Source organism: Rhinoderma darwinii, chromosome 3 (assembly GCF_050947455.1).
Source record: "Rhinoderma darwinii isolate aRhiDar2 chromosome 3, aRhiDar2.hap1, whole genome shotgun sequence".
Classification (NCBI taxonomy): domain Eukaryota; kingdom Metazoa; phylum Chordata; class Amphibia; order Anura; family Rhinodermatidae; genus Rhinoderma; species Rhinoderma darwinii.
Genome location: NC_134689.1, coordinates 237,354,978 through 237,379,572, shown reverse-complemented (window position 1 = coordinate 237,379,572; position 24,595 = coordinate 237,354,978). Strand labels below are relative to the sequence as shown.

The 24,595-nt window shown below is 43.8% G+C and overlaps 1 protein-coding gene across 1 annotated transcript in view; it reads left to right on the top strand.

Moving 5' to 3' along the window:
- Positions 1 to 7,944: 7,944 nt before the first annotated feature.
- PRRT4 (proline rich transmembrane protein 4) overlaps positions 7,945 to 24,595 on the top strand; it is a 51,141-nt gene continuing 34,490 nt past the window's right edge. Inside the window, exons 1-2 of the mRNA XM_075857559.1 lie at positions 7,945 to 8,035; positions 22,888 to 23,861. Of these exons, the coding sequence (XP_075713674.1) occupies positions 22,964 to 23,861 (898 nt within the window). The 5' untranslated portion in view covers positions 7,945 to 8,035; positions 22,888 to 22,963. The remainder of the gene's footprint in view (positions 8,036 to 22,887; positions 23,862 to 24,595) is intronic.

The following is a 24,595-nucleotide window of genomic DNA, read 5'->3' as shown; positions in this document are numbered from 1 at the left end:
TGGTCTGCCCGATACTTGCCCAGTGTAAAATCCCCTATAGTGCCTCTCATAGAGCCCCCTGTAGATAGTGCTCCCCATAGTGTCCTCTGTAGATGGTGCTCCCCATAGTGTCCTCTGTAGATGGTGCTCCCCGTAGTGCCCTCTGTAGATAGTATTGTTCCCTTTAGATAGGGCCCCCTGTGGCGTTATTATTATTATTCTTCCCTATAGATAGTGCCCCCTGTGGCGTCCCCTGTAGAAAGGGCCCCCTGTGGCATTCCCTGTAGTTAGTGCCCCCTATACAGTCCTCCCCTGTAGTTGGTGCCCTCCTATATAGTGCTCCCCTGTAGTTATTGTCCCCTATCCTCACCAGTAGTTATTGTCCCCTATATAGTCCTCCCCTGTAGTTATTGTCCCCTATATAGTCCTCCGCTGTAGTTATTGTCCCCTATATAGTCCTCCTGTAGCGTCCATGGCCGTGGGCCGTCGGGTTTACTCACCTCCCGACACCCGCAGCCATGGATCCATGAGCGCTGGTCCCCATCTCCTTCCTAGGAGATACCAGCGCTCACTTCCGCTCCAGTCTGCTGTGTCCCGTAGGGTGCGCGCGCATGCTCGTGCCCAGCCTTAAAGGGCCAGCGCGCGCACAAAGGAAATCATCATCATCAACTGCCATGATTTCCTGGTCTATAAGAAGGCTCCAGGCGTTGTTAGTTTTCCCAGTCTGTCTTGCTAATGGTCCCTTAGTGTTTCCCGTTCCAGTTGTTACCCGTGCCTTGTTACCTGTTCCTGTATCCCGTGCTGTTCTTGTTCCTGTGCCAACTAGTGTCGGAGTCGAGTCACGTCCTGTGTCATCTGCCACGTCCGGAGGAATCTGCCACGTCCTGTGTCATCTGCCACGTCCGGAGGAATCCGCCACATCTGGCGCAACCTGCGGCACATGTGTCATCCACCACGTCTGGCGTTACCTGCTGCGCCCTTCTCCATCTGTACCAGAGCTGCGGCCACTGTCTGGACTACCCAGGTACCCTTGTGCGGGACATTGTATTGCTGGGTTTTCCTGTTGTTTGGCGAGCTGCCTCCCCATTGCGGCGGTACGGCCTAGTGGGTCCACTGACCCGACGCGTGACAGTACGCTCAGGCCATGGACCCCACTGGGCAACCTGAGACCTTGACGACACAAGCCATGCTGGCCGAGATGGAGGATCTCCAGTCACGACAAGACCAACTCCTCCTGTTGAACACCATAGCCCATCGGCTTCTTGTTCCTACCACAGTCGTCACCCACCGCACCCATTCCTGCTGTTCCTCCTGCTACACTTCCTGTCTGTACCGGTACCGATCCCCTGTGCTTCCTGTCGCTACCTCCATGCTATGGCGGAGACCCGAGGTCCTGCAGGGGATTTTTGAATCAATGCCTGATCCACTTCAGACTACATGCCAGGTCCTTCTCTTCAGATGACGTCCGGATCGCCTTCATCATCTCTCTCCTTACTGGCAAAGCCCTGGCATGGGCTAATCCTCTGTGGGAACATCAGGGACCAGAGACCCGTGACTTGCAGTGCTTCTTGCAGATCTTCCGCTCTATCTTTGAGGAACCTGGGAGAGTTTCTTCGGCTGCTGCATCCTTGCTGATCCTACACCAGGGTGACCTCTCCGTGGGCGAGTATGCCATTCCGTTCCGTATCCTGGCTGCTGAATTGACCTGGAACAACGAAGCTTTGGTGGCCACATTCTGGCAGGGACTGTCTTCAGGGATGAAGGATGAGCTGGCTGCTCGCGATCTGCCATCTACCCTGGACGATCTTATCCTACTCGCCTTCCGGGTCGTCATGAGGGTCCGGGAGCATTCCCAAGAGGTTCTCCGGGAGAGAGAACTTTCTAGGCTGGATTCTACTTTCCAGCAATCCTCCTCAGTCGTCACACCAGAGGATCCTATGCAGAGTAACTATGTCAAATTGTCTACCCAGGAGAAACAACGCAGACGCACTTCTGGACTTGGTTTGTATGGCGGCCTCGGAGGCCATATTGTGCGTCTGTGTTCACAGAGGTCAGAGAGACCCCATTGACTACGATTGGTTGGAGAGACAACCCTAGGTGGAATGGTACCTAATGAAGCATTGTGCTCCAAGTTGACTATTCCTGTGACCCTAGTATCCGGTGAGAGGACGTATCAAGTTTCTGCCTATCTTGACTCTGGTTCTGCTGCAAACTTCATCCAGAAAGAGCTAGTGGATCATCTTCAGTTGCCCACATTTCCCCTAGAGACGTCTTTGGCTGTTGCCTCAGTTAATGGACTGCCTCTGCCTCATCCCATCGTTTCTAAAACCAAGCCGTTGAAACTCCAAGTTGGAGTTCTTCATTTTGAACTAATTTCTTTCCTTGTTTTGCCCAAGGCCATCAATCCTGTTCTGCTGGGCCTGCCTTGGCTTCGACTACATGCCCCAGTCCTGGACTGGAATTCTGGAGAGGTTCTCCAATGGGGCTCCAAGTGCCTTGGTTGTTGTCTGTTGCAGATTACATCCTGTCAACCCTCCTCTGCCTCAGTCATTGGCGGGACTGCCTCCCCAGTTTGCTATGCAGATGTTTTCAGTAAAAGGGAGGCTGAGATGCTGCCTCCACATCGGACTTATGACTGCCCCATTGAACTGGTTCCTAATGCCTCTCTCCCCCGTGGTAGAGTATATCCTCTCTCCTTGCCAGAGTCTCTATCCATGTCTTCCTATATCAAGGAGAATCTGGAAAGGGGTTTCATACGAAAGTCTTCCTCCTCGGCCAGGGCTGGATTCTTCTTTGTTAAAAAGAAGGATGGATCCCTTTGACCCTGCATTGACTACCGTGGTCTCAACCAGATCACGGTCAAGAACAAATACCCGTTGCCACTTATATCTGAGCTGTTTGATCACAAACGAGGAGCCAAAAATATTTCGAAGCAAGTCCTACGGGGTGCTTATAATCTAGTCCGGATTCGCCGGGGTGATGAATGGAAGATGGCATTTAACACCCGGGACAGGCACTACGAATACCTAGTAATGCCCTTCGGACTGTGTAATGCTCCCACAGTGTTTCAGGAGTTTAATGATATCTTCCGAAATCTCCTCTATGTCTGTGTTGTTGTTTACCTCGATGATATTTTGATTTTCTCCCCAGATCCGACGACTCATCGGAGGCATGTCCGTCAGGTTCTACTACGATTTAAGGGAGAATCATTTATACGCCAAGCTGGAGAAGTGCGTCTTTGAGAAGAGTTCTCTGCCCTTCCTCGTCTACATCATCTCGGATCAAGGTCTGAAGATGGATCCTGAGAAAGTGAAAGCTGTCCTGGAGTGGCCACGTCCTCAAGGCTTAAGGGCCATACAGCAGTTCCTGGGATTCGCCAATTTATACCGGCAGTTTATTCCGAACTTTTCATCTCTGACAGCTCCCATCTCTACCCTTACCAAGAAGGGTGTGAACGCCAAGGTGTGGACTCCAGAGGCAGAGTCCGCATTCATTAGCCTCAAGAAAGCCTTCACTTCAGCTTCGATCCTCCATCATCCTGACGTATCTCGGCAGTTCTCACTGGAAGTGGACGCTTCCTCTGTTGGTGCAGGTGCACTTCTGTTCCAGAGGAGCTCCAAAGGAAAGGCAGTAGTATGTGGCTACTATTCTAGACTTTTTTCTTCTGCTGAGCGCAATTACTCTATTGGAGATCGGGAGCTACTGGCCATCAAATTGGCTCTGGAGGAGTGGAGACATCTTCTAGAGGGCGCTGCCCACCCCATCCTGATCTTCACCGACCACAAGAACCTTACCTACCTTCAGTCTGCTCAACGACTGAATCGCCGACAAGCCAGGTGATCGCTGTTCTTCACCCGTTTCCAGTTTGTGCTCCACTACCGTCCCGCGGACAAGAATGTGAGGGCCGATGCCCTGTCCAGATCGTTTGAGACGGAAGACACGGTGGAGTCCCTTCAGACTATCATACACCCGTCCTGCATCGTCATTGCTAATCCTCTGCAGGTTAGAGACATCCCTCCGGGGAGGACTTTTATTCGGTTGGCAGACATGAGACTAATTCACCGCTGGGGACACAGTTCTAAACTGGCTGGGCAAGCTGGTGTCCGTAAAACCTGAGACCTGATTGCTCGTCATTTTTGGTGGCCCACGCTACCTAAAGATGTTCTGGACTTTGTCTCTTCTTGCACGGTGTGTGCTTCTAACAAAGTTACTCACTCCAAGCATGCCGGCCTGCTTCAACCTCTGCCTGTACCCAATGCCCCCTGGCAGCACATTGCTATGGACTTTGTCACAGACCTCACCCCCCTCAGCAGGATGCAACACCGTCTGGGTGGTAGTGGACTGGTTCTCTAAGATGGCACATTTTATCCCGCTGACCGGCCTACCTTCTGCTCCTCGACTGGCGAGTCTCTTCATTTTGCACATCTTTCGCTTGCATGGCTTGCCTCTTCCCATTGTGTCTGACCGGGGTTCAGTTTACTTCAAAGTTCTGGAGAGCCCTTTATAAACTCCTGGATGTGAGATTGGACTTTACCTCAGCTTATCACCCACAGTCCAGTGGGCAAGTTGAGAGGATCAACCAGATCATGGAGAATTATCTCCGCCACTTCATCTCTTCACAGCACGATAACTGGGTACAGCTTCTTCCATGGGCCGAGTACTCATACAACAACCACACAAGTGAGTCCACCACTTCCACTCCATTTCACATTGTATACGGTCAACATCCTAGAGTCTCTCTTCCAGTGTTGACCACATCTCAAGTACCCGCTGCTGACTCTGCATATGGGGACTTCCTGCAAATCTGGCAACAGACCCGGTCCTCTATTTTGCTGGCAGTCGATCGCATGAAGCAAAAAGCAGATACAAGGAGAAGAGAGCCGTCTCAATATCTTCCAGGTACTAAAGTCTGGCTGTCCTCTCGGAACATTCGTTTGAAGGTGCCCTCATACAAGTTTGCTCCCAGGTTCCTTGGTCCTTTCAAAATTCTGCAAAAAATAAACCCTGTTTCCTATAAGTTGCGGCTGCCTCCTGCCCTCAGAATCCCAAATTCCTTTCATGTGTCCCTCCTGAAGCCTGTCGTCCTGAACCGCTACAGCAAGACTAATAGTTCCACAGTTGCTCCCAGCAGTTCTTCTGTTGTGTTCGAGGTGAGGAAGATCCTGGACTGCAAGAAGGTAGGAGGAAGAACTTTCTATTTGGTGGACTGGAGAGGGTTTGGTCCTGAGGAGAGGTCCTGGGAGCCAGAGGATAACCTCCGTGCCCTTGCTCTTATAAAAAAGTTCCTCTCTCGCTCTGGCCCCAAGAAGAGGGGGTGTAAGAGGGGGGATACTGTAGCGTCCATGGCCGTGGGCCGTCTGGTTTACTCACCTCCTGACGCCCGCAGCCATGGATCCATGAGCACTGGTCCCCATCTCCTTCCTAGGAGATGCCAGCTCTCACTTCCGCTTCGGTCTGCTGTGTCCCATAGGGTGCGCACGCACAAAGGAAATCATCATCATCAACTGCCATGATTTCCTGGTCTATAAGAAGGCCCCAGGCCTTATGATCCTTGCCTGAGCGTTGTTAGTTTTCCCAGTCTGTCTTGCAAACGGTCCCTTAGTGTTTCCCGTTCCAGTTGTTACCCGTGCCTTGTTACCTGTATCCCGTGCTGTTCTTGTTTCTGTGCCAACTAGTGTCGGAGTCGTGTCACGTCCTGTGTCATCTGCCACATCCGGAGGAATCTGCCACGTCCTGTGTCATCTGCCACGTTCGGAGGGACTCGCCACGTCTGGCGCAACCTGTGTCATCCGCCACGTCTGGCGTTACCTGCTGCGCCCTTCTCCATCTGTACCAGAGCTATGGCCACTGTCTGGACTACACAGGTACCCTTGTGAGGGACATTGTATTGCTGGGGTTTTCTGTTGTTTGGCCAGCTGCCTCCCTGCTACGGCGGTACGGCCTAGTGGGTCCACTGACCCGCCTCGTGACACCTCCCTTGTAGTTATTGTACCCTATATAGTCCTCTGTAGTTATTGTCCCCTATATAGTCCTCCCCTTTTAGTTAGTGTCCCCTATATAGTCCTCCCCTGTAGTTATTGTCCCCTATATAGTCCTCCCCTGTAGTTATTGTCCCCTGTATAGTACTCGACTGTAGTTATTGTCCCCTATATAGTCCTCGGCTGTAGTTATTGTCCCCTATAGTTAAGGCCCCCAACACTGCCCACAATAAAAGGAAAAAAACATTATATGCTTACCTGTTCCGTTGCCGCGCCATCCTCCAGCAACACAGTCCTCCTCCAGCGGAACAACGCAGCTGCGCAATGACACCATTGCGCCGACTGCATCTTCACTAAAGTGGCGAATGGCGAGGCATCATGTGCCTCGCCAGGACAGCGCTAGGGAACTCCATTGTATCCACGTCCTTCGGACGCGAATAGAATTGAGTGCAGGGGACCGGTTCCGGTTTTGCGTACCGGCTGTAATTTTAACAACTGGTTCGGGGGAACCAGGTGGACCGGCCGGATCCCACCCCTGGGTATAAAATACCCCATTTACTTGCAGTTGATGCAGAATGTGTTCAGATTTATCTAGGATTTAGGTGCGGAATCCGCACCTAAACACTTATCAAATCCTTAACATATGAACGTAGCCTTATGGGACCATGGTTGTCTTTAATGGGGGCATTGTGGCTGTTAAAGTGGCTATGTAAAGACTGAAAATTATTAGCAGTGTACTCACTGTCCCCCGTCACATTGATTATGAGATTTTAATAGATTTTTATAGCGCTGGTGGGGGATCCGAAGTCTAGTGGCACAGTCTTCCTTCATGACGTCACGACACTTCGTCATGTGATCAGTCCCACTGAACTCTATGTAAATGCTGTAGCAGTAGTAGATCTATTAATGTTATGAGGGCACTGCAGCTATAACTGCTATGGAAGCACTGGTTTGTTCTGTTATGGGGAATTGTGAATTGCAGGACGTGTAAGGGCTCTTCCACACGTAATGGAACTGCCATGTTTTTTCCGGCCGGAAAAAACGCAGCAGAATAGAGTAGCAGCATAGTGGATGAGATTTAACAAATCTCATCCACATGCTGCGTAACATTTCCGAGCCGGAAATTGACCTGTGGTGCATATTTTTCAGACCGCAGCACGTCAATTCTTGTTACGGAAGCTAGCCAGAATTGCTGCATTTTTCAGAGGAGATGTCTCCATCTCCTAAGATTGGGAAAAAACGCCGCAATTTACACAACATTTTCTGCCGTAAAAACCTGCAGGAAAAGGTGCGTTTATGCCGCAGCTGAAAACCTTTGACTTTCAACGGGACTGCTGCAGAAATTTTCGACAGCAATTCCGTTGTGTGTGGACAAGCCCTAAAAGATCTGGTGTGCCCTGTGTGCCGCATATACTGCAATGTTCTTCTTCTGCATGGATGAGGAATGTTATACGTAGTCTTCGGGATGTTGGAAGGTATACATACAGTGTTAGGATGGAGGAGGATGCCTATGCAGATCTGTATTATAACATATTCTAATAAATAGCACTGGTATGTGGATTGCAGTCAGGATCACATTCCCTCAGTGCAAGAAAATCTATATTCCAATGAAATGCCCACACAGTGAATGAAGGATTGCAGTGTGCTGGCATCATGTTGTTATTTGCCATTTATAGAATTGCTATACTCTTGTGTGGCACAGGAGCCCTGAGGAGCGCTCAGTCCCCAGTGCCCGGGTGTGAATGTAACCTCTCCACCCTTCCAGCCATACCACTGATGTAGTGTGCGGCTGGCAGATACACCACAGTGGCATATATGTAACAATGCACACACAGGCATGGATACACTGTCTGCAACACCACAGGCAGAGGAGACAGTGACTGGGAGGGGAACTGGAGGGAGATATAGTGACAGAGAGAGGAGGAGGAGGGGGATGACTGAGAGGTGGGATGGGGGAGGGAGAAGCTCAGAAATGGGGCTGGTTTGGTAATGGAAAGCATTACTGAGAAGAGATGAGGTGGGATGCGGTGCAAAGAGCGGGCTCAGCACACTAAGGAGATCAGCATGGATGTGGATGGGTAAGTGATGCCACCTTCTCCCATGCCCACCTCACAGCTGGCTACATGTATGGGTATCTGTGAGAATGAGTTCACTTTACATCACTGTGCATTACACATGACTTGCGTGACAATGCCAGGATTTATATATATATGTATGTCTTCTTTTCTTTCTATGAAGCTCTCTCCATTCTCCATAGCTGATGTGACTTCTACATCAAAGCTGCGTATGTATGTGTAATATAATATTATATATATATATATATATATATATATATATATATATATATATATATATATACACGTATGTCTTCAGTATGTACACCATTGTATTACTAGTGCATAGTGTGCAGATACCTCAGTTATGTGTGTGGTCGCTAATAGTCTCTTACATACACTGCGCTCTTACATACGGAAGACATCAGCTGGCCATAGACACAATGATGATTTCTCATGCGATATAACCGATGACAACTGTCGACAATAATTCCCGATCACAATAATCCAATTTCTTGAAATCCTCTAAATCATTTGGAAAATGCATCAAACACGTTTGATCGATTGTGTATTTGATGATCCGATAAATCTTGGCCAATAATTCATTCATTGTAACATGCATTGCACATAGTGCTGGTAGATTTTCCATACATGATCGTGCACGTACTATATCGCTTGTGTTATTGCGCATATTTATTTCAAGTAATATGCCACTATAGTGCTCTCATCCAAGATCATCTCTTTCTTTCCATCAATTGCTATTTCAATGTCAAGTGTTACTCGTATATCCTTCAGACAATGTGTACTGTGTATATTTTAACCCATTTCATATGATGGCACATTAACCTTATGAATATATTTGCAAATATGTTACCGTCTTTCCAACACTTTATGTATAATTCTTGCACATTTGACTCCTATGCATCATATTTTCATGCCATTTACTGTTGTTATTATAAATGAGTAAAATGCTGCAATCTACTAGAATTGAGCTCTCACAAGTACACATGGATTTCCAATACACAGGAATGAAATTGCTCATTTTCCCATTTAGATGACTAGTGGGTAGTCGCTGGCAGCAAATTGAATCCCCGTCATATAGTAGCTGTCATTTTGATAGGTGCACCTAGATGGTGTATATATCAGTGGTCCGTTGTTTTTGTGGCACAGCAAAATACAAACCACCTACCAAAAAAATTAGGTGCTAGTTGCAAATTTCTAGGTGCATTGAATATTTGGCTTCTGGGATTTGTCCAAGAGGGATCAAAAGCTCTGGTACGATCTCATACTTACAGGAACGTCCACCATGGCAGCCAAAGGAAACAACCTGCCCCCCCCCCCCAGATGTGTACTATCACAGGGAATATAGCAGTATTCCCACGTTGCCACTGTATCCCCTATGAAGGTCATGCAAGTATACAACTTTTACGGCTATGATGACAAATGTCTTTTCTAACTCACACAGGCTATGAAAAGGCAATGATTTTAATAGTTTCTCATGATATAAATTTCTTATATACAGGCATGGCCGCATTGAAATCTTTGGCTTTTCGTGATTTGAGCTCCGATGATCAAATGATCTGAATTTCTACCTGAGTATTTTTGGTGGCCCCAACTCATGGACCCCAAACATTTCTGATGTTTGTATATGATATATTGAAAGTTAGGGGAAACCCTCAGTTGTGGAGACCAGAGTATATTCATATATACTGTATATATTTACCCAGTAAAGCCTTTTAGTTGCAGGACTTCTCTTGCCTTGCGTCCATTATGTGTTTTCTAAAATCAGTGCATGGATATTAAAACTAGTATTGAATATTAATGGATGGATATATGACCGGAAGCACATGGTAAACTACTTCACAATAGAGTTACAGGAAGCCCGTCACCAGGACGTTACTCCTTAGATTAGAGCTTTTTATATTTGCTCTATACCCACTGAGTAAGTGGGCACAATTGGAGCTGAGAGGGTTAACATTTCATGTTTCCCAACACTCCCTCTGAAACAGGTAGAGCCACAGGGGCAGGATAGGTTGACACAAGAAACGTAGTGCTGTTGAATGGCTAAAATGGCCTTGAAGGAAAAGGCAGCTATTCTATTGTCACCCAGTTGGCGGTTTTTGTTTTTTTTCTAAAAGTGGTTGTACAGGAATAGAAAAACCTGGTTTATTTCTTCCAAAAAGAGTGCCACACCTGTCCACAGGTTGTAGGTTGTATTGCAGCCCATTCACTTCAATGAAGCTGAGCTGCAGTACCGGTCACCACCCATGGACAGGTGTGGTGCTATTTCTGGAAGAAAGCATCCATGTTTTTCTTATCTTGTACAAACCGGTTAATACTATAGAGTAGTATGTGAGCTAGGCACTATTCATTTTAATAAATATGTAAAAAAAATGAAGGATATATTAGTTCTAAATAGTTTCTGAATAAGGTGCACACCTTGACAATTGACATGGGGAGCTCTGCTAGATTAGGAAGTCCTACTGCAGTGTAGTTGTAATGTGTAGTGGATGCACATGCAAGCTTTACCATGAGGTACAGTATGTGCATTGGTGGGTACTAAAATATTTATATGGTGACTGGTATACACATCACTAGTACGTGTTACTTCCCTCTGCAGTAAACCCCTCATGTTTATAAAGAGGAGTCTGACAGAAATTACACGCACCTTCTACATAGCCCTTAGCTATTCCGAACCATTTCTGATTGTTTTTATCTACAGACTGTATCTGTAGGCGGAATATGCACAATTCAGGGCATCACAAGTATTCACAACCTAGTGCGCATATTTGTACATTTTTTACGCACTGCTTCTAGGGGAAAATATGGTGCCTCACCGAGGAGTGCCTAGGGCATCCATGAGCTTGAGGTCCATGCATCTGGCTTCACTTTCCAATTTTCTTTTAACGTACTTAATAAAATAATTGCAGTCAACAAATATCACCCAGAATATAGAATTCTAGAATGCTCTACCCACCCCACATACCAAGCCTCTGAGGTAGGAATGGGAGACAGGGTTAAAAAGTGTCCTTCATAGTAATAAGATTGTAAATCACTGCTGTAAAGTTTGCACAAGAGCACAATGACTTGTTTAACCCCTTAATGATCAGCCTATTTTAAGCCTTAATGACCAAATATTTGTTACGTTTTTCCATCGTCCCATTCAAAGAGCTATAACTTTTTTTTATTTTTGCATCGACATAGCTGTATAAGGTCTTGTTTCTTGCGGGACAAGTTGTACTTTTTAATAGCACCATTTTACATAGAATTTATTGATTAACTTTATTTGGGAGGGGGGGGGGAATAGAAAAAAACCAGCAATGTCGCCACATTTTTTGCGTACTAAATTTACGACGTGGTATAAATAACACAATAACTTTATTCAGTGGGTTGTTACGATTGCTACGATATCAAATTTATATAAATGTTCTGTTTTACTACTTTTACACAGTAAAACACTTTTTTTCCAAATTATTTGTTTTTATGTCTCCATATTTCAAGAGCGATAACTTTTTTATTTTTCCACCGATGCAGCTGTATGAGGGCTTTTTTTTTTTTTTGCAAGACGAATTGTTGTTTTTATGGGTACCATTTTGGAGTAGATGTGACTTTTTGATCTCATTTTTTTTAAGGCAGGATTCACGGAAAACAGAATTTTCTGCATTTGTATTTTTATTTTATTTTTTACGACGTCCACCATGCGGGTTAGATATTGTAATAACTTTATAGTTGGGGTCGTTTCGGATGCGGCAATACCAAATATGTGTAACTTTTTTTTTTTAAATAATAATAATAAAGCATTTTGTAAGGCGAAAAAGTGTTTTGTTTTTTTAAATATTTTTTAACTTATTTTTTTTTTTTCAAATAACTTTTATTAATCCTTTTTTTTTTACTTTTTTTTTAATAGTCCCACTAGGGGACTTTACTATGCGATCCTGCGATCGCTTTTATAATACACTGCAATACTTTTGTATTGCAGTGTTTTAGTGCCTGTCCGTGTAAAACGCATTGCCTAGCAGGCATAACTAGCGGTAGACCTGGGGGCCTTTATTGGGGAGGTGTGTAGCATATACAGGAGGTGTGTGGCTTCATATACAGCAGGTGTGTGGCTTCATATACAGGAGGTGTGTGGCTTCATATACAGGGAGGTGTGTGGCATCATATACAGGGAGATGTGTGGTATCATATACAGGGAGATGTGTGGCGTCATATACAGGGAGGTGTGTGGCGTCATATACAGGGACGTGTGTGGTGTCATATACAGGGATGTGTGTGGGGTCATATACAGGGATGTGTGTGGGGTCATATACAGGGAGGTGTGTGGCATCATGTACAGGGGGCTCTGGGGCATCATGTACAGGGGGTCTGTGGGGCATCATGTACAGGGGGTCTGTGCGACATCATGTACAGGGGGGCTGCGGGGCATCATGTACAGGGGGCTGCGGGGCATCATGTACAGGGGGGCTGCGGGGCATCATGTACAGGGGGGCTGCGGGGCATCATATACAGGAGGTGTGGGGCATCATATGCAGGGAGGCTGTAAATAGTGTCTAGGTGAACATGTGACCTTCCTTTGGGTGTTTTCAGGCGAAAACGGATGTCAAACCGCAATTAAAAATGGACAGACGGACTGGAAATGGATAAAAATTTGGAGACACTGATGCAAAATGGCAGTATAAAACTGACAGTTGATCAGTTTTTAATGGACCTGTTTTTTCACTGTCGTGTGAATATACCCTAACTGGCACCATTTGTGCTTCATTTATTGTTATACTAGGTACAGGAGACAATTTTTAAAGGTGTTGTCCTTAGGATAGGCCATCAGTATAAGATCGCTGGGGGTTCTGACTCCCAGCACACCCATGAACAACTGCCTGAAGTGGCCGCGGCGTTTGTCGCCGTGGCCTCTTCAGTATTTACCAGACGCGGCCGCGTACACATCGGTAGCGGCTGTGCCTGGGAATGCAGCTCAGTCCCATTCACTTGAATGGGACCGGAACGCCAATCCCGGGCACAGCCACTCCAGATGTGCACGGCGCTACCCCTGTAAGCTGGGAAAAGACTGTGGCGACTAATGCTGCCGCCACTTTAGTCAGCTGATCTGTGGTGGTGCCGGTAGTTGGACCCCCGCCAATCTCATATTGATGGCCTATCCTAAAAATAGGCCACTAAAAAAAAAATTACTGGAAAAATGACTGGAGTTTGTAATAAAATATAATTTTTACTGAAGTATAATAGAAAATAGATATAACAAAAATCCTCATGCAAAAAGAAAAAAAGGACATATTATAATGACATCCTCAATGATGAGGAATACAGGGTTAAATAAGCATAAATAGTGCAAATGTAACCCTCATGTTGTATGACGAAAAAAGCCACAAATTATGCAACATGTGTAAAACATTGATAGAATGTGATTTGAGAGCTGGTATTCCAAAGTCTCGATCCTAATACATTTCCCACATATATGAAAAAGGACTTGTAGTAGCTATGGGGTTTGTTGTATATACCCTCCTACCCGTTCCTGTTGTGGTCTCTCCCAATCGAGTTGGACAGAATAAGATGGAATCCTGTTCACATCCTCAAGTTTGGAAAGATTCTCCCGACGCGTTTCCTCCAGGCAACAGAGTCATTAGGGGAGACTAAGCCTTTATATATTGTTTAAGCGTGTGGCATATTACTGGTTGGTTGTGGCTCCCAGTTTGAGAGTGCTTGCAGTGGCAAAAGTTCATCGCAGAGCAATGAAACTATTCAGTAGCATCTCCTCCGCTCCATGTGCTCGTGTTGACCGTCTAAGATTTTACACCAATTTCTTTAAAAATAGGCCACTAATGAGAAATGTCCAGACAACCCCTTTAAGATAAATTGAGGTAATTTTTTAACATTTTGGCATGGAGCATGACCGATGGTGAGTCCGAGGCCGAGGCATCACCATGTTCTGGCTGGTGAGGCCCCAGTCGAAAAAGATTGCGAAGCCATGCTGCAAATCAAAGGAGTCACTTAGACTACTCTATGAGCCAATTTGAGTATTTTAGTGGCCCAGCAATATGGCCCTGTTCACTTTTATTCTGTTCCCGTTTTTACTACAGGATCAACGGCAGAAATCAGAGGCTGACACTCTGATTTCTGCCGCCAATGTGCAGTCTCATGGTGTAGAGACGTGGCGGACAGTCAAAATGGTGCACACTACTGGACCGTGTTTTAAGGCAACAACCATTTTAATTTGAAATGAATTACTAATCTTATAAAAAAAAATTGTCATGCCCAAAGATTTACTATTGAGAATTCGACTATCTAAAGTAGGCACTGTTCAAATTTGCGTCGGAGTCTACGTTATGGGCTACTTTAGCAGATACTGCAATGGATTCGTGTAGTCATTCGGCAGTAAGCAAGAGGTTAAGAATTTTATTTTTTTAATGGAATAGATTAAAAAAAGTGAAATAATACAGAGAAATTACTGACAATAAAACTGGGTGAAAAGTGCAGAACTCAATGACTAACCGTTATTGCCCAAGTAACTGGAACTAAAAGGTTGTTGAGAGCTGTTTACTAATAATTTGCAGATCTGGATCTCTATAAACCTGGTTAGAAAAAAAAGCCAATTACGAGCACAAGAACAAAAGAACATTCCACCTCCACCTCCTTCGCTTATGTTATACATTAAATATCTTTTCGTCCTTGTGCTTTTCATACGCTGAATTCAAATGAGTATGAATCATAGCAGTGACGGAGAATTGCAACCCACACAGCAATTTGTTTTGTGTTACATTGTATGTAACATGTAGGCAGTATATGAGGCACGTTCACCCACCATGCATGTCACACACCGAGTCACATAAAACATTAACGCAAACAAGTGTGCCTATTCCATTATTTACCATTTAAAGATGTTCCACACAATTGACTTCATCTTCTTGACTGGGATTGTTCTGCTAGGATCTTCAATCAAAAGATGTTTTCCCTATATGTTTTTCACGTCGATGTTCTTACACTGTACAATACATGGAAATTATAATCATAATGGTACATTTCTTATGGTTCCAGTTGTAGACTTTTAGTACTGGTGATCAATGACGCATAACCCCTGAAAAGGATTTACAGCAAAAAGCAGGAGATATTGGCTAGTAAAATGACTACATAAAAGTTGTTAAGCCATAGCGTATAATAAGGGGTGCAAATGATAGGTGTCCGAATACAGTTCAGAAAGAAGACTCCATGAATGAAAGGTTACTGCACAAAATGGTATCACTGCATTAAGGGGTAAATGGATTTCCATAGCAAATTAATATCTCAAAGACTGCAGACAACTAAATAAATAGGAGACGTATACAAGAAAATGCGTAGACGTGAGGCAGAATACATCTACACCAACCTGGGATTACTATATGTTTTTATTGTGTATCCACTTGTGTAACCTGTTCCCTTTGATAATATTAAACACATGGAAAACAAAAGGCGAATAGTAAAGACCTGACTTTCCATCCCATCATAAAAACCAAAAATAACAGTTTTATCCCTGACAGAAATCAGCCTGTGCCTTTTAAAAACAGGAAGCCGCTTATAAAAACTAAAAGCAGTCACACATTAAAGCATTCGCGACAATAGGTTCCCCTACATCAAAAGGAGTTTAATAAGGAAAATGCCTATAAATACACGGTTTGACTTTGTCCGTAGTGTCTCGAGAAGCTTGTTATACCTGGCAAGTTAATATGTAGGTTATAACTCCGCTATGAATTCAGAGTCTAGTGTGATAACTCTCCTTTCTTTTTCCCTAGGAGTTTGTAACGTACAACAAATCACATATGTATCAAGTATGTAAAGTTTCGAAGGAATGCAGAATTTGTTCAGACACATCCTTGCCTGCAGAAATCCAGTGACCTGGTCATTGAGTCTCCAGTGAGATAACGCTGGAATTCTCTTCTGATCCCCAGAGTGCACGTAGATAGCACCTGCAGTCCACCATTGCTTCACTAATGTCATCATGTACAGAAAACTTACCACTCCTGAGCTCAAATCCAATGTTCTTAGGATAAAAGCATGTATTTAGGCCTCATTCAGATGAGCATATGAATATAGAAGTCAAGTCTTAGGCCCCATACACACGACCATAACTTTCATCCGTAATTACGGATGAGGTAATTACAGATGAAATTGCGGACCCATTCATTTCTACTGGCCACAGACACCTTTCCCTATATTTACGGATGTGTGTACGAGCTGTAGAAATGATCCGCAAATTATAAAGCATGTCCTATTCTTGTCCGCAATTGCGTCACGGACTCGCTCATAGAAGTCTATGGGCCCTTCCACAATTGCGGATGGCTACGGATGTGTATCTGTAGCCGTCGAATCTGTATTTGTTGACAGTAAAAACCTTTACGGTCGTGTGCGTGAGGCCTTAAAGGGTATTTCCTGCTTTATATAAATAAAGCTTTATAAATGTATAATAAACATTTTCTAAGGCTTTGATCAAATCTGCGTCAGGGCTCCGTTCATGGGTTCGGTCGGAGATTTCCGTCAGAAAATCCATGAATGGAACCTTGACTGAAACAAGGTTTGCAACACCGGGATATTAATTGGTGTCATGGTTCGGCTTCAACTGCAAAGGGGAGACATTTCGTCAACCTGTTGCAGGAAAATTTTATGGGCCAGTTTGTGGAAGACCCGATTAGAGGTGAAGCTCTGTTGGATCTGGTCATTTCTAATAATGCAGAGCTAGCTGGGAACGTCAATGTTCGTGAAAACCTTGGTAACCGTCATCACAATATAGTTATATTTTACACATACTGTAAAAAATAAACGCAGACTGGGAGAGTAAAAACATTTAATTTTAAGAAGGCCAATTTCCCCAGGATGAGGGCTGCAATTCAAGATATAGACTGGGAAGAACTAATGTCAAATAATGGCACAAATGATAAATGGGAGATTTTCAAATCTACTTTGGGTAATTATAGTAAAAAATGTATTCCTATAAGCATAAAGTATAAACGACTAAAATTAAACCCCACATGGCTTACACCTTCTGTAAAAAGGGCAATACGTGACAAAAAAAGGGCATTTGAAAAATACAAATCTGAGAGTACAGCTGTAGCCTTTGTATATTATAAAGCGCTTAATAAAATGTAATAAAATCAGCAAAAATACAAAATGAAAGGCAGGTGGCCAATGATAGTAAAACAAATCCCCAAAAATTCTTCAAGTATATAAATGCAAAAAAGCCAAGGTCTGAACATGTAGGACCCCTGGGTAGTGGTAACGGGGAGTTGGTCTCAGGGGATCAAGAGAAGGCAGAGTTACTAAATGGGTTCTTTAGCTCTGTATATACAACAGAAGAAAGAGCAGCTGATGTAGCCGGTGCCAGTGCTGTTAATATATCAGTTGATATACTGAATTGGATGAATGTAGATATGGTGCAAGCTAAATTAAATAAAATGTACACAAGGCCCCGGGACCAGATGGGTTACACCCTAGAGTTCTTAAAGAGCTTAGTTCAGTTATTTCTGTCCCGCTATTCATAATATTTAGAGATTCTCTAGTGACTGGTATAGTGCCAAGGGACTGGCGCAGGGCAAATGTGGTGCCTATTTTCAAAAAGGGATCTAGGTCTTCCCCGGGTATTCTAGACCAGTAAGCTTAACATCCATGGTGGGGAAAATGTTTGAGGGACTGTATACAGGATTATGTGACAAAAATTTGTATTATAAGTGACAGCCAGCACGGTTTTACTAAGGACAGAAGTTGTCAAACCAACCTGATTTGTTTTTACGAAGAGGTGAGCAGAAGCCTAGACAGAGGGGTCGCTGTGGATATAGTGTTTTTGGACTTTGCAAAGGCATTTGACACTGTCCCTCATAGACGTCTAATGGGTAAATTAAGGACTATAAGTTTAGAAAGTATAGTTTGTAATTGGATTGAGAATTGGCTCAAGGACCGTATCCAGAGAGTTGTGGTCAATGATTCCTACTCTGAATGGTCCCCGGTTATAAGTGGTGTACCCCAGGGTTCCGTGCTGGGACCACTATTATTGAACTTATTTATTAATGTTGTAGAGAATGGGATTAATAGCACTATTTCTATTTTTGCAGATGACACCAAGCTATGTAGTATTGTTCAGTGTATGGAAGATGTTCGTGAATTGCAAGCGGATTTAAACAAACTGAGTGTTTGGCCGTCCACTTGGCAAATGAAGTTTAATGTAGATAAATGTATAGTTATGCATCTGGGTACCAACAACCTGCATGCATCATATGTCCTAGGGGGAGCTACACTGGCAGATTCACTTGTTGAGAAGGATCTTGGTGTACTTGTAAATAATAAACTAAATAACAGCATGCAATGTCAATCAGCTGCTTCAAAGGCCAGCAAGAATTTGTCGTGTATTAAAAGAGGCATGGACTCACGGGACAGGGATGTAATATTACCACTTTACAAAGCATTAGTGAGGCCTCATCTAGAATATGCAGTTCAGTTCTGTGCTCCAGTTCATAGAAAAGATGCCCTGGAGTTGGAAAAAAAACAAAGAAGAGCAATGAAGCTAATAAGGGGCATGGAGAATCTAAGTTATGAGGAAAGATTAAAAGAATTAAACCTATTTAGCCTTGAAAAGAGACGACTAAGGGGGGACATGATTAACTTATATTAATGGCACATACAAAAAATATGGTGAAATCCTGTTCCATGTAAAAACCCCTCAAAAAACAAGGGGCACTCCCTCCGTCTGGAGAAAAAAGGTTCAATCTGCAGAGGCGACAAGCCTTCTTTACTGTGAGAACTGTGAATCTATGGAATAGTCTACCGCAGGAGCTGGTCATAGAAGGGACAGTAGATGGCTTTAAAAAAGGCTTAGATTATTTCCTGGAACAAAAAAATATAAGCTCCTATGTGTAGAAATGTTTACCTTCCCTTTTCCAATACCTTGGTTGAACTTGATGGACATATGTCTTTTTTTCAACCGTACTAAGTATATAACACCATTGATTTCAATGGTGACGGTTCCAGTGCAAATGGTTTCTGTTTGTCACCATTGTTTAAGGGTTCCGTCATTTTGACGAAATGAATAGCGCGGTATTGATTCCGTCAAAACTACGGAACCCTTAAACAACGGTGACAAATGGAAACCATTTGCATTGGATCTGTCATCACTGAAATCGATGGTGATGCAAACGGAAACCTATGGTTTCCGTTTGTTTCAGCTTGGGTTCCGTCCATGAGTTCTCTGACAGAAAGTTCAGACAGAACTCATGAACGGAGCCCTGACGCAGATGTGAACGAAGACTAATATACGGTACTTTGTTTCAATTTTTTAAAAAATTTTCAAAACACGTTTACTATCAGTGAATGAAAAAACCTGTTTCTGCCCATAGGATGAAAACCTGTACAGACCTAATACTTCACACAGCTGGGAAGTGGATACCATTGTATTAGGTCAAGGCAAAGCTCTGTGAGCTAAACAGCTTGGATTTCAATCAGACATTTTACCAGCACTGACACACAGTTGCAAACTGTCAGGGCAAAAGACAGATTTGAGCTACTAATATATTTAGTTCACAGAGGATTGTCTAGATTGGACACAGTTGTATGCCCCGTTTCCAGGTGTGAGCCGGACTAGGTCTGTATGGGTTATAAGAATCTGGATGTAAACTAGAAATGTTTTTATTCAATGACTGCAAACAGAGCTATTAAAGTGGTGAGGAATTTACATAAAACAGGAAAACTGCATTAAGGTTATGTTCACACAGCCTATTTTCAGCCGCTTTTCGGGTCGTAAGTGCCCCGAAAAATGGCTAAAAATACGGAGGCTGAACGCCTCCAAACTTCTGCCCATTAATTTCAATGGGAAAAACAGCGTTTCGTTCCGACGGAGCGTTTGTTTACGCTGCTATTTGGGAAAACGGCATTAAAAAAAAACGCACCGTAAAAAGTAGCGCATGTCACTACTTGAGACGTTTTTGGAGCCGTTTTATATTGGGTCAATAGAAAAACAGCTTAAAAAACGGCCACAATAAAAGCCTCGAAAAACGCTTGATGCTTTAAAAATGGCTAAACATCAGAGGCTGTTTTCCCTTGAAAACAGCTCCATATTTTACAGCCGTTTTTAGTTTAGCATGTGAACATACCCTAAAGGATTACTCCGAGCAAAACGGATACAGGGAGAAGCCGATGCATGACACTGGCATTGTCTTTGGCTTTCTTTGTCTTTGCCTCGGCGGTAAGGCAGCTGGCCAACAGGGAGCAGGTGAATGTCTGTAGTTCTATAGGTACCTGTTGCGTTAAGATAGCAGCAGGGCAGGCTCGGCTGGGACTAGGTAGCAGGCGGACGTCAGGCGAGGTGAAGCAGGTCAGATGTGGATGTAGCACGGCACGACTTTGGCACAGCTCAGTGCTAGACCAGGAATGTATGGATTGCTAGGAACAGGAACTGGAAACAGGTATAGGTACTGGGACAGGGACTGTAACTGGAACAGGAAACACACTAGGAGGCCATCACATAGACAAACTAGGGAACACAACAACGCTCAGGCATAGAACTAGGGGGCTGGACCCCTCTTATTGTCCAGTGTACTCACGGGTCAAAGTTCATCCATGAGGTCCGATGCGTGTGCTGCCCCTTTAAGAGCAGGCACGAGCGTGCGCGACCATCCTACGGAATCCGGCAGAGGTGAGTGGACGGGGGCGCTGGCGTCTCCTGAGGAGGAGGCTGGGGCCAGCGCTTGCCGACTCGTGGCTGTCAGGGGGAGGTTGTAGCTGACAGCCCGCAGCCACGGACATTACAATCATGCTCCACCCTCTCAATACCTGCACAAGACATAACACAATGTATACATTTTAAGGCCCCATGCACACGACCGTAAAAAATCTCGGCCCGCCCGATTCTATTGCCCGCGGACACCTTTCCATATCGCTATGGATAGTTGTCCGTGCCGTAGAACCGTGCCGGGAATTATGTTAAATGTCCTACTTTTCATTTTTTACAGCTCGTGCTCCCATACTTTGTATGGGAGCACGTCACGAAAATGCGGCCGTGCCCACAATCGCGGGCCGTGATTACGGGCATGACCATGTGCATGAGTCCTCGCAGGGTTTTCCTTTAAAGCCCAGAGCTGCATTTAGAATTCTGCTGGTTGATACCAGAATCAGTCAACACTGTCAACCAACACACCCTTAACAGCTTAGCTGAGCTACTATAATACAATGTTCTTTGCTAAATTACATTTTAGGTCCGCTAGTTTTCACTAAATCCGATTACTGTAAAACGCCTGTTGCACAGACTACACTTTTTAGAATGCAAATCACCAGAACAATCTCTGTACTCGCACAAAACAATCAGATCAGCTGAAAAGCCTGCAGAATTGTGACCGCAGCTCTGGCTGACAGCAGACTACAATGTTGGTCATACACCTTCGGTTCTGTTCACGTCTCGTTATTTGAATATGTTTGGCGTATATCCTGGGATAGCTCCTAGTGCTTATGCCAAACTTATCGATAGGGCTCCATGTACCCAGCATATGTTTTTTTTATCATATCGCAGGCCTGTATGCAAAAGTATAGGAAAGTGTTGTCTGCTGCTCTTTCCTATACAGATGGATACAGTAAAAATACTTTTACATATTTACAATATGACTATATGTCGTAGCCTTCCATCTGAGTTATATGTCAGGAAACACTCCCGACCTATAATTCCGCTGAAAGAAGAAAAGAGCCTTGGACAGCTGTCTCCCCCATAAACCTTCACACTCCGAGTGTGTATGTTTATTGCACATGGAGAAGAAATAAAGCAGCTGCCAAACACCTCTGGTAATTCTTATGTCCTCAGGAACAACGTATCAAACAAGTTAATATCCATCAGGCTGACCTCCTATCTATTATATCGTCATCGAATGCTGGGATGTGATGATCAATACAGGATTAGTTGTGCAAACTTAAATATTTGCAAATTTAAGGCTGGTTTACACAGGCAGTTTTCATTAACAGGTCCTTTTAGATGGGCCGATCCGATACTTTAAGGTCAGTTCACACAGGTTTTTTTTATGCGGAAACCGTGTCGTAATGAGTGCCAAAAAAAACCGACCGAAATCGCTCCTCATTGATTCAAAAGGCGTTTTTTTTCCCGGGTGGCTTTTGGCCGTTTGCAGGAAAAAACCGCGACATTTCCTTTCTTGCTGCGGTTTCTGCCTCAGACCTCCTGTTGAATCAATGGGAGACAGAAAAAAATCGGCAGCGCTTGTTTCTCAGCGTTTTCCGTGGCATTTTTTTGCCCACGGTCCTTGCATTAGCTTCAATGGTCACAGCCGAAAAATGCGTTCAGGCAGTTGAAAATCTGCCTCAAAATTCCTGAAGGAATTCTGAGGCAGATTTTGTCTCCGTGAGAACCGGGCCTTACTGTATGGGGGACGAACAATTTAAAACGATCGTTCGGTCCCTATCAGTTTGCATCGTTGTCGGGAGCATATATCCTGTTTACACAGGGACATGTGCTGTCGACAACCATGATTTTATACGCTGCAGTCGACGAACAAGCGTTTGCTCGTTTGTCAGCTGATCACTGCCCAGTTTTTATGCGCCAATAATCGGGATTGAACATTCGTAGGAACGCTTGTTTGGACATTTATTGGCGTGTGAATGGGCCTTTACTCAAATGCTAATGTAGATAATATCCATATGTAACCTGTAAAATCCTAGTTAAAAGTGAGCCTACACCATGTGGAAATTATTAACCGACATTTACCTCCTTTTTGTTTTGTGAACAAATCATTTTAGGTTTAAAAAAATTTCCTGCCCAATTGACGCAAAAAACATTAATATACAACTATATAACTTGTGTTGTCCTTATTTTTCACTGTATTGTTTTCTAATGTATTTTTCTATTTGCCTTTTAGTTTCTGCTGTCAAAGAAAGGTAAAGCCACGGTGACATTCTGTTTGTCTAGTAGATGTTGTTACAAGAAGACACATCATGGGTTTATCATACTGGACATCAATAAATGTTATCCTTTTGGCATGCATACACCTCAGCTTTCTGGAGGTAGCACCCACTGAACACTTCTCACTGGCAGATGAAGAATTGATTGTATCACATACTGTCTCACCAGTTGGTCTTGCCCCAGTGACAGAATACCCTCCTTCAGTGACTCCTGCATGGCGTAACGATAATGAAGCTCCATTTTCTGATGAAAGCCAAACGGACGTGTTTCTTTTGCATGGTCCAACCCATGGTATGCCAGTTCTAGAATCAGACCAACTTCAGATTGATATGTTGTTACTTGACAGGATCGATGAAACAGATGAAGATGTGCAGACAGTCACTTCTAGGTATGAGCTAACAGATGGGCAGGGAACTGAGGTTGCTATTGTAGAACCTCCCACGGTGCATTTTGTGACAGATTCTTATGGATCATCATCTCCATGGGCTAAAACCTCTTCACAATTACCCTTTACACCCGTCTTTACTACTGTTGTTAATTCCCTGGTTGAACCAATTCATGAGGCTGAGACCCCCTTGGAAAAAACGTTATTCCCTTTACTTGAGGAAGATGGACTGCCTCTACCTACAACAGTTATAAGCAGCATTGACCCACAGTTGGATGTGTCTGCGGGCCCTTCACTGCCATATGTCAGTGAACAAACTGTTACTGAATCTCGGGTACATGAAGATAAACCCATTGAAATGATGTCTTCTGAAGTGCCCACTAGGGAAATTAACATGGGTGAAGTAATAACCACTGAAGATGCACCATTTGTTATATCTGATGTGATTCCCGAGGAGCTCTTGGAAGACTCGGCAGAGAAAGGTGTCTATCAGACTTATGAGGAAATATCTATCTTAACATCAACAATGTCAGTAAACATCACTGGTAAGAGACAGCTTGCCTTATTTACGAGAAAGGGATGAATTACTTGTGGGCGTAAGGTGTTTGGAAAAGGAAAACCGTTTGGCAAGGCGAGAATTTATTTAAAAATATCGTCCTCCCTTCTTTCATTGAGAGTTTTAAATTGGATGCACTCAGCTCTACCAAAATGTATTTTTTTCTCATACCTTATTATTTTATTACAGATATTTTAAGTGCTGATCAGATATTCACAAGATACACAACCCTATTACAACAATAGCCACCACTTTTTCAAGATACTTTATGGAAGCATATTACAGCCTGTCCAAAGTGCCATCTTCCCTAATTTGTAATACAATCCTTAGAAATATATTATAACTCCACCCAATACTTTATTTTAACGGTTTCCTTTCAAGGACTCTTGACAAAGGATTATCATAATAGAGGAACAGAGTAGAGATAGTTAGTATTTGTTTGGGCTATTTTAATATACTCATCCATCCACAGTACTTTTCATTTTGGGTGAATATAACCTATTATGTAGTTGTATTACAATGTTACAAATCAAGGTGCTTTCAAAATATTACAACTGTTCCACATGGCCACTGAAAATACATTATTTCTATTTGGTTTCTGATGGCTTGCAAACATAGGCTAATATTTCGCAAATTTCATAGGCGTTCATTTGAGTTTTTGCATAGTGTGAACCTTTATTACAAAAAAACAAACCTTTTCAAAGGACTCTTAATGGTCGTTCT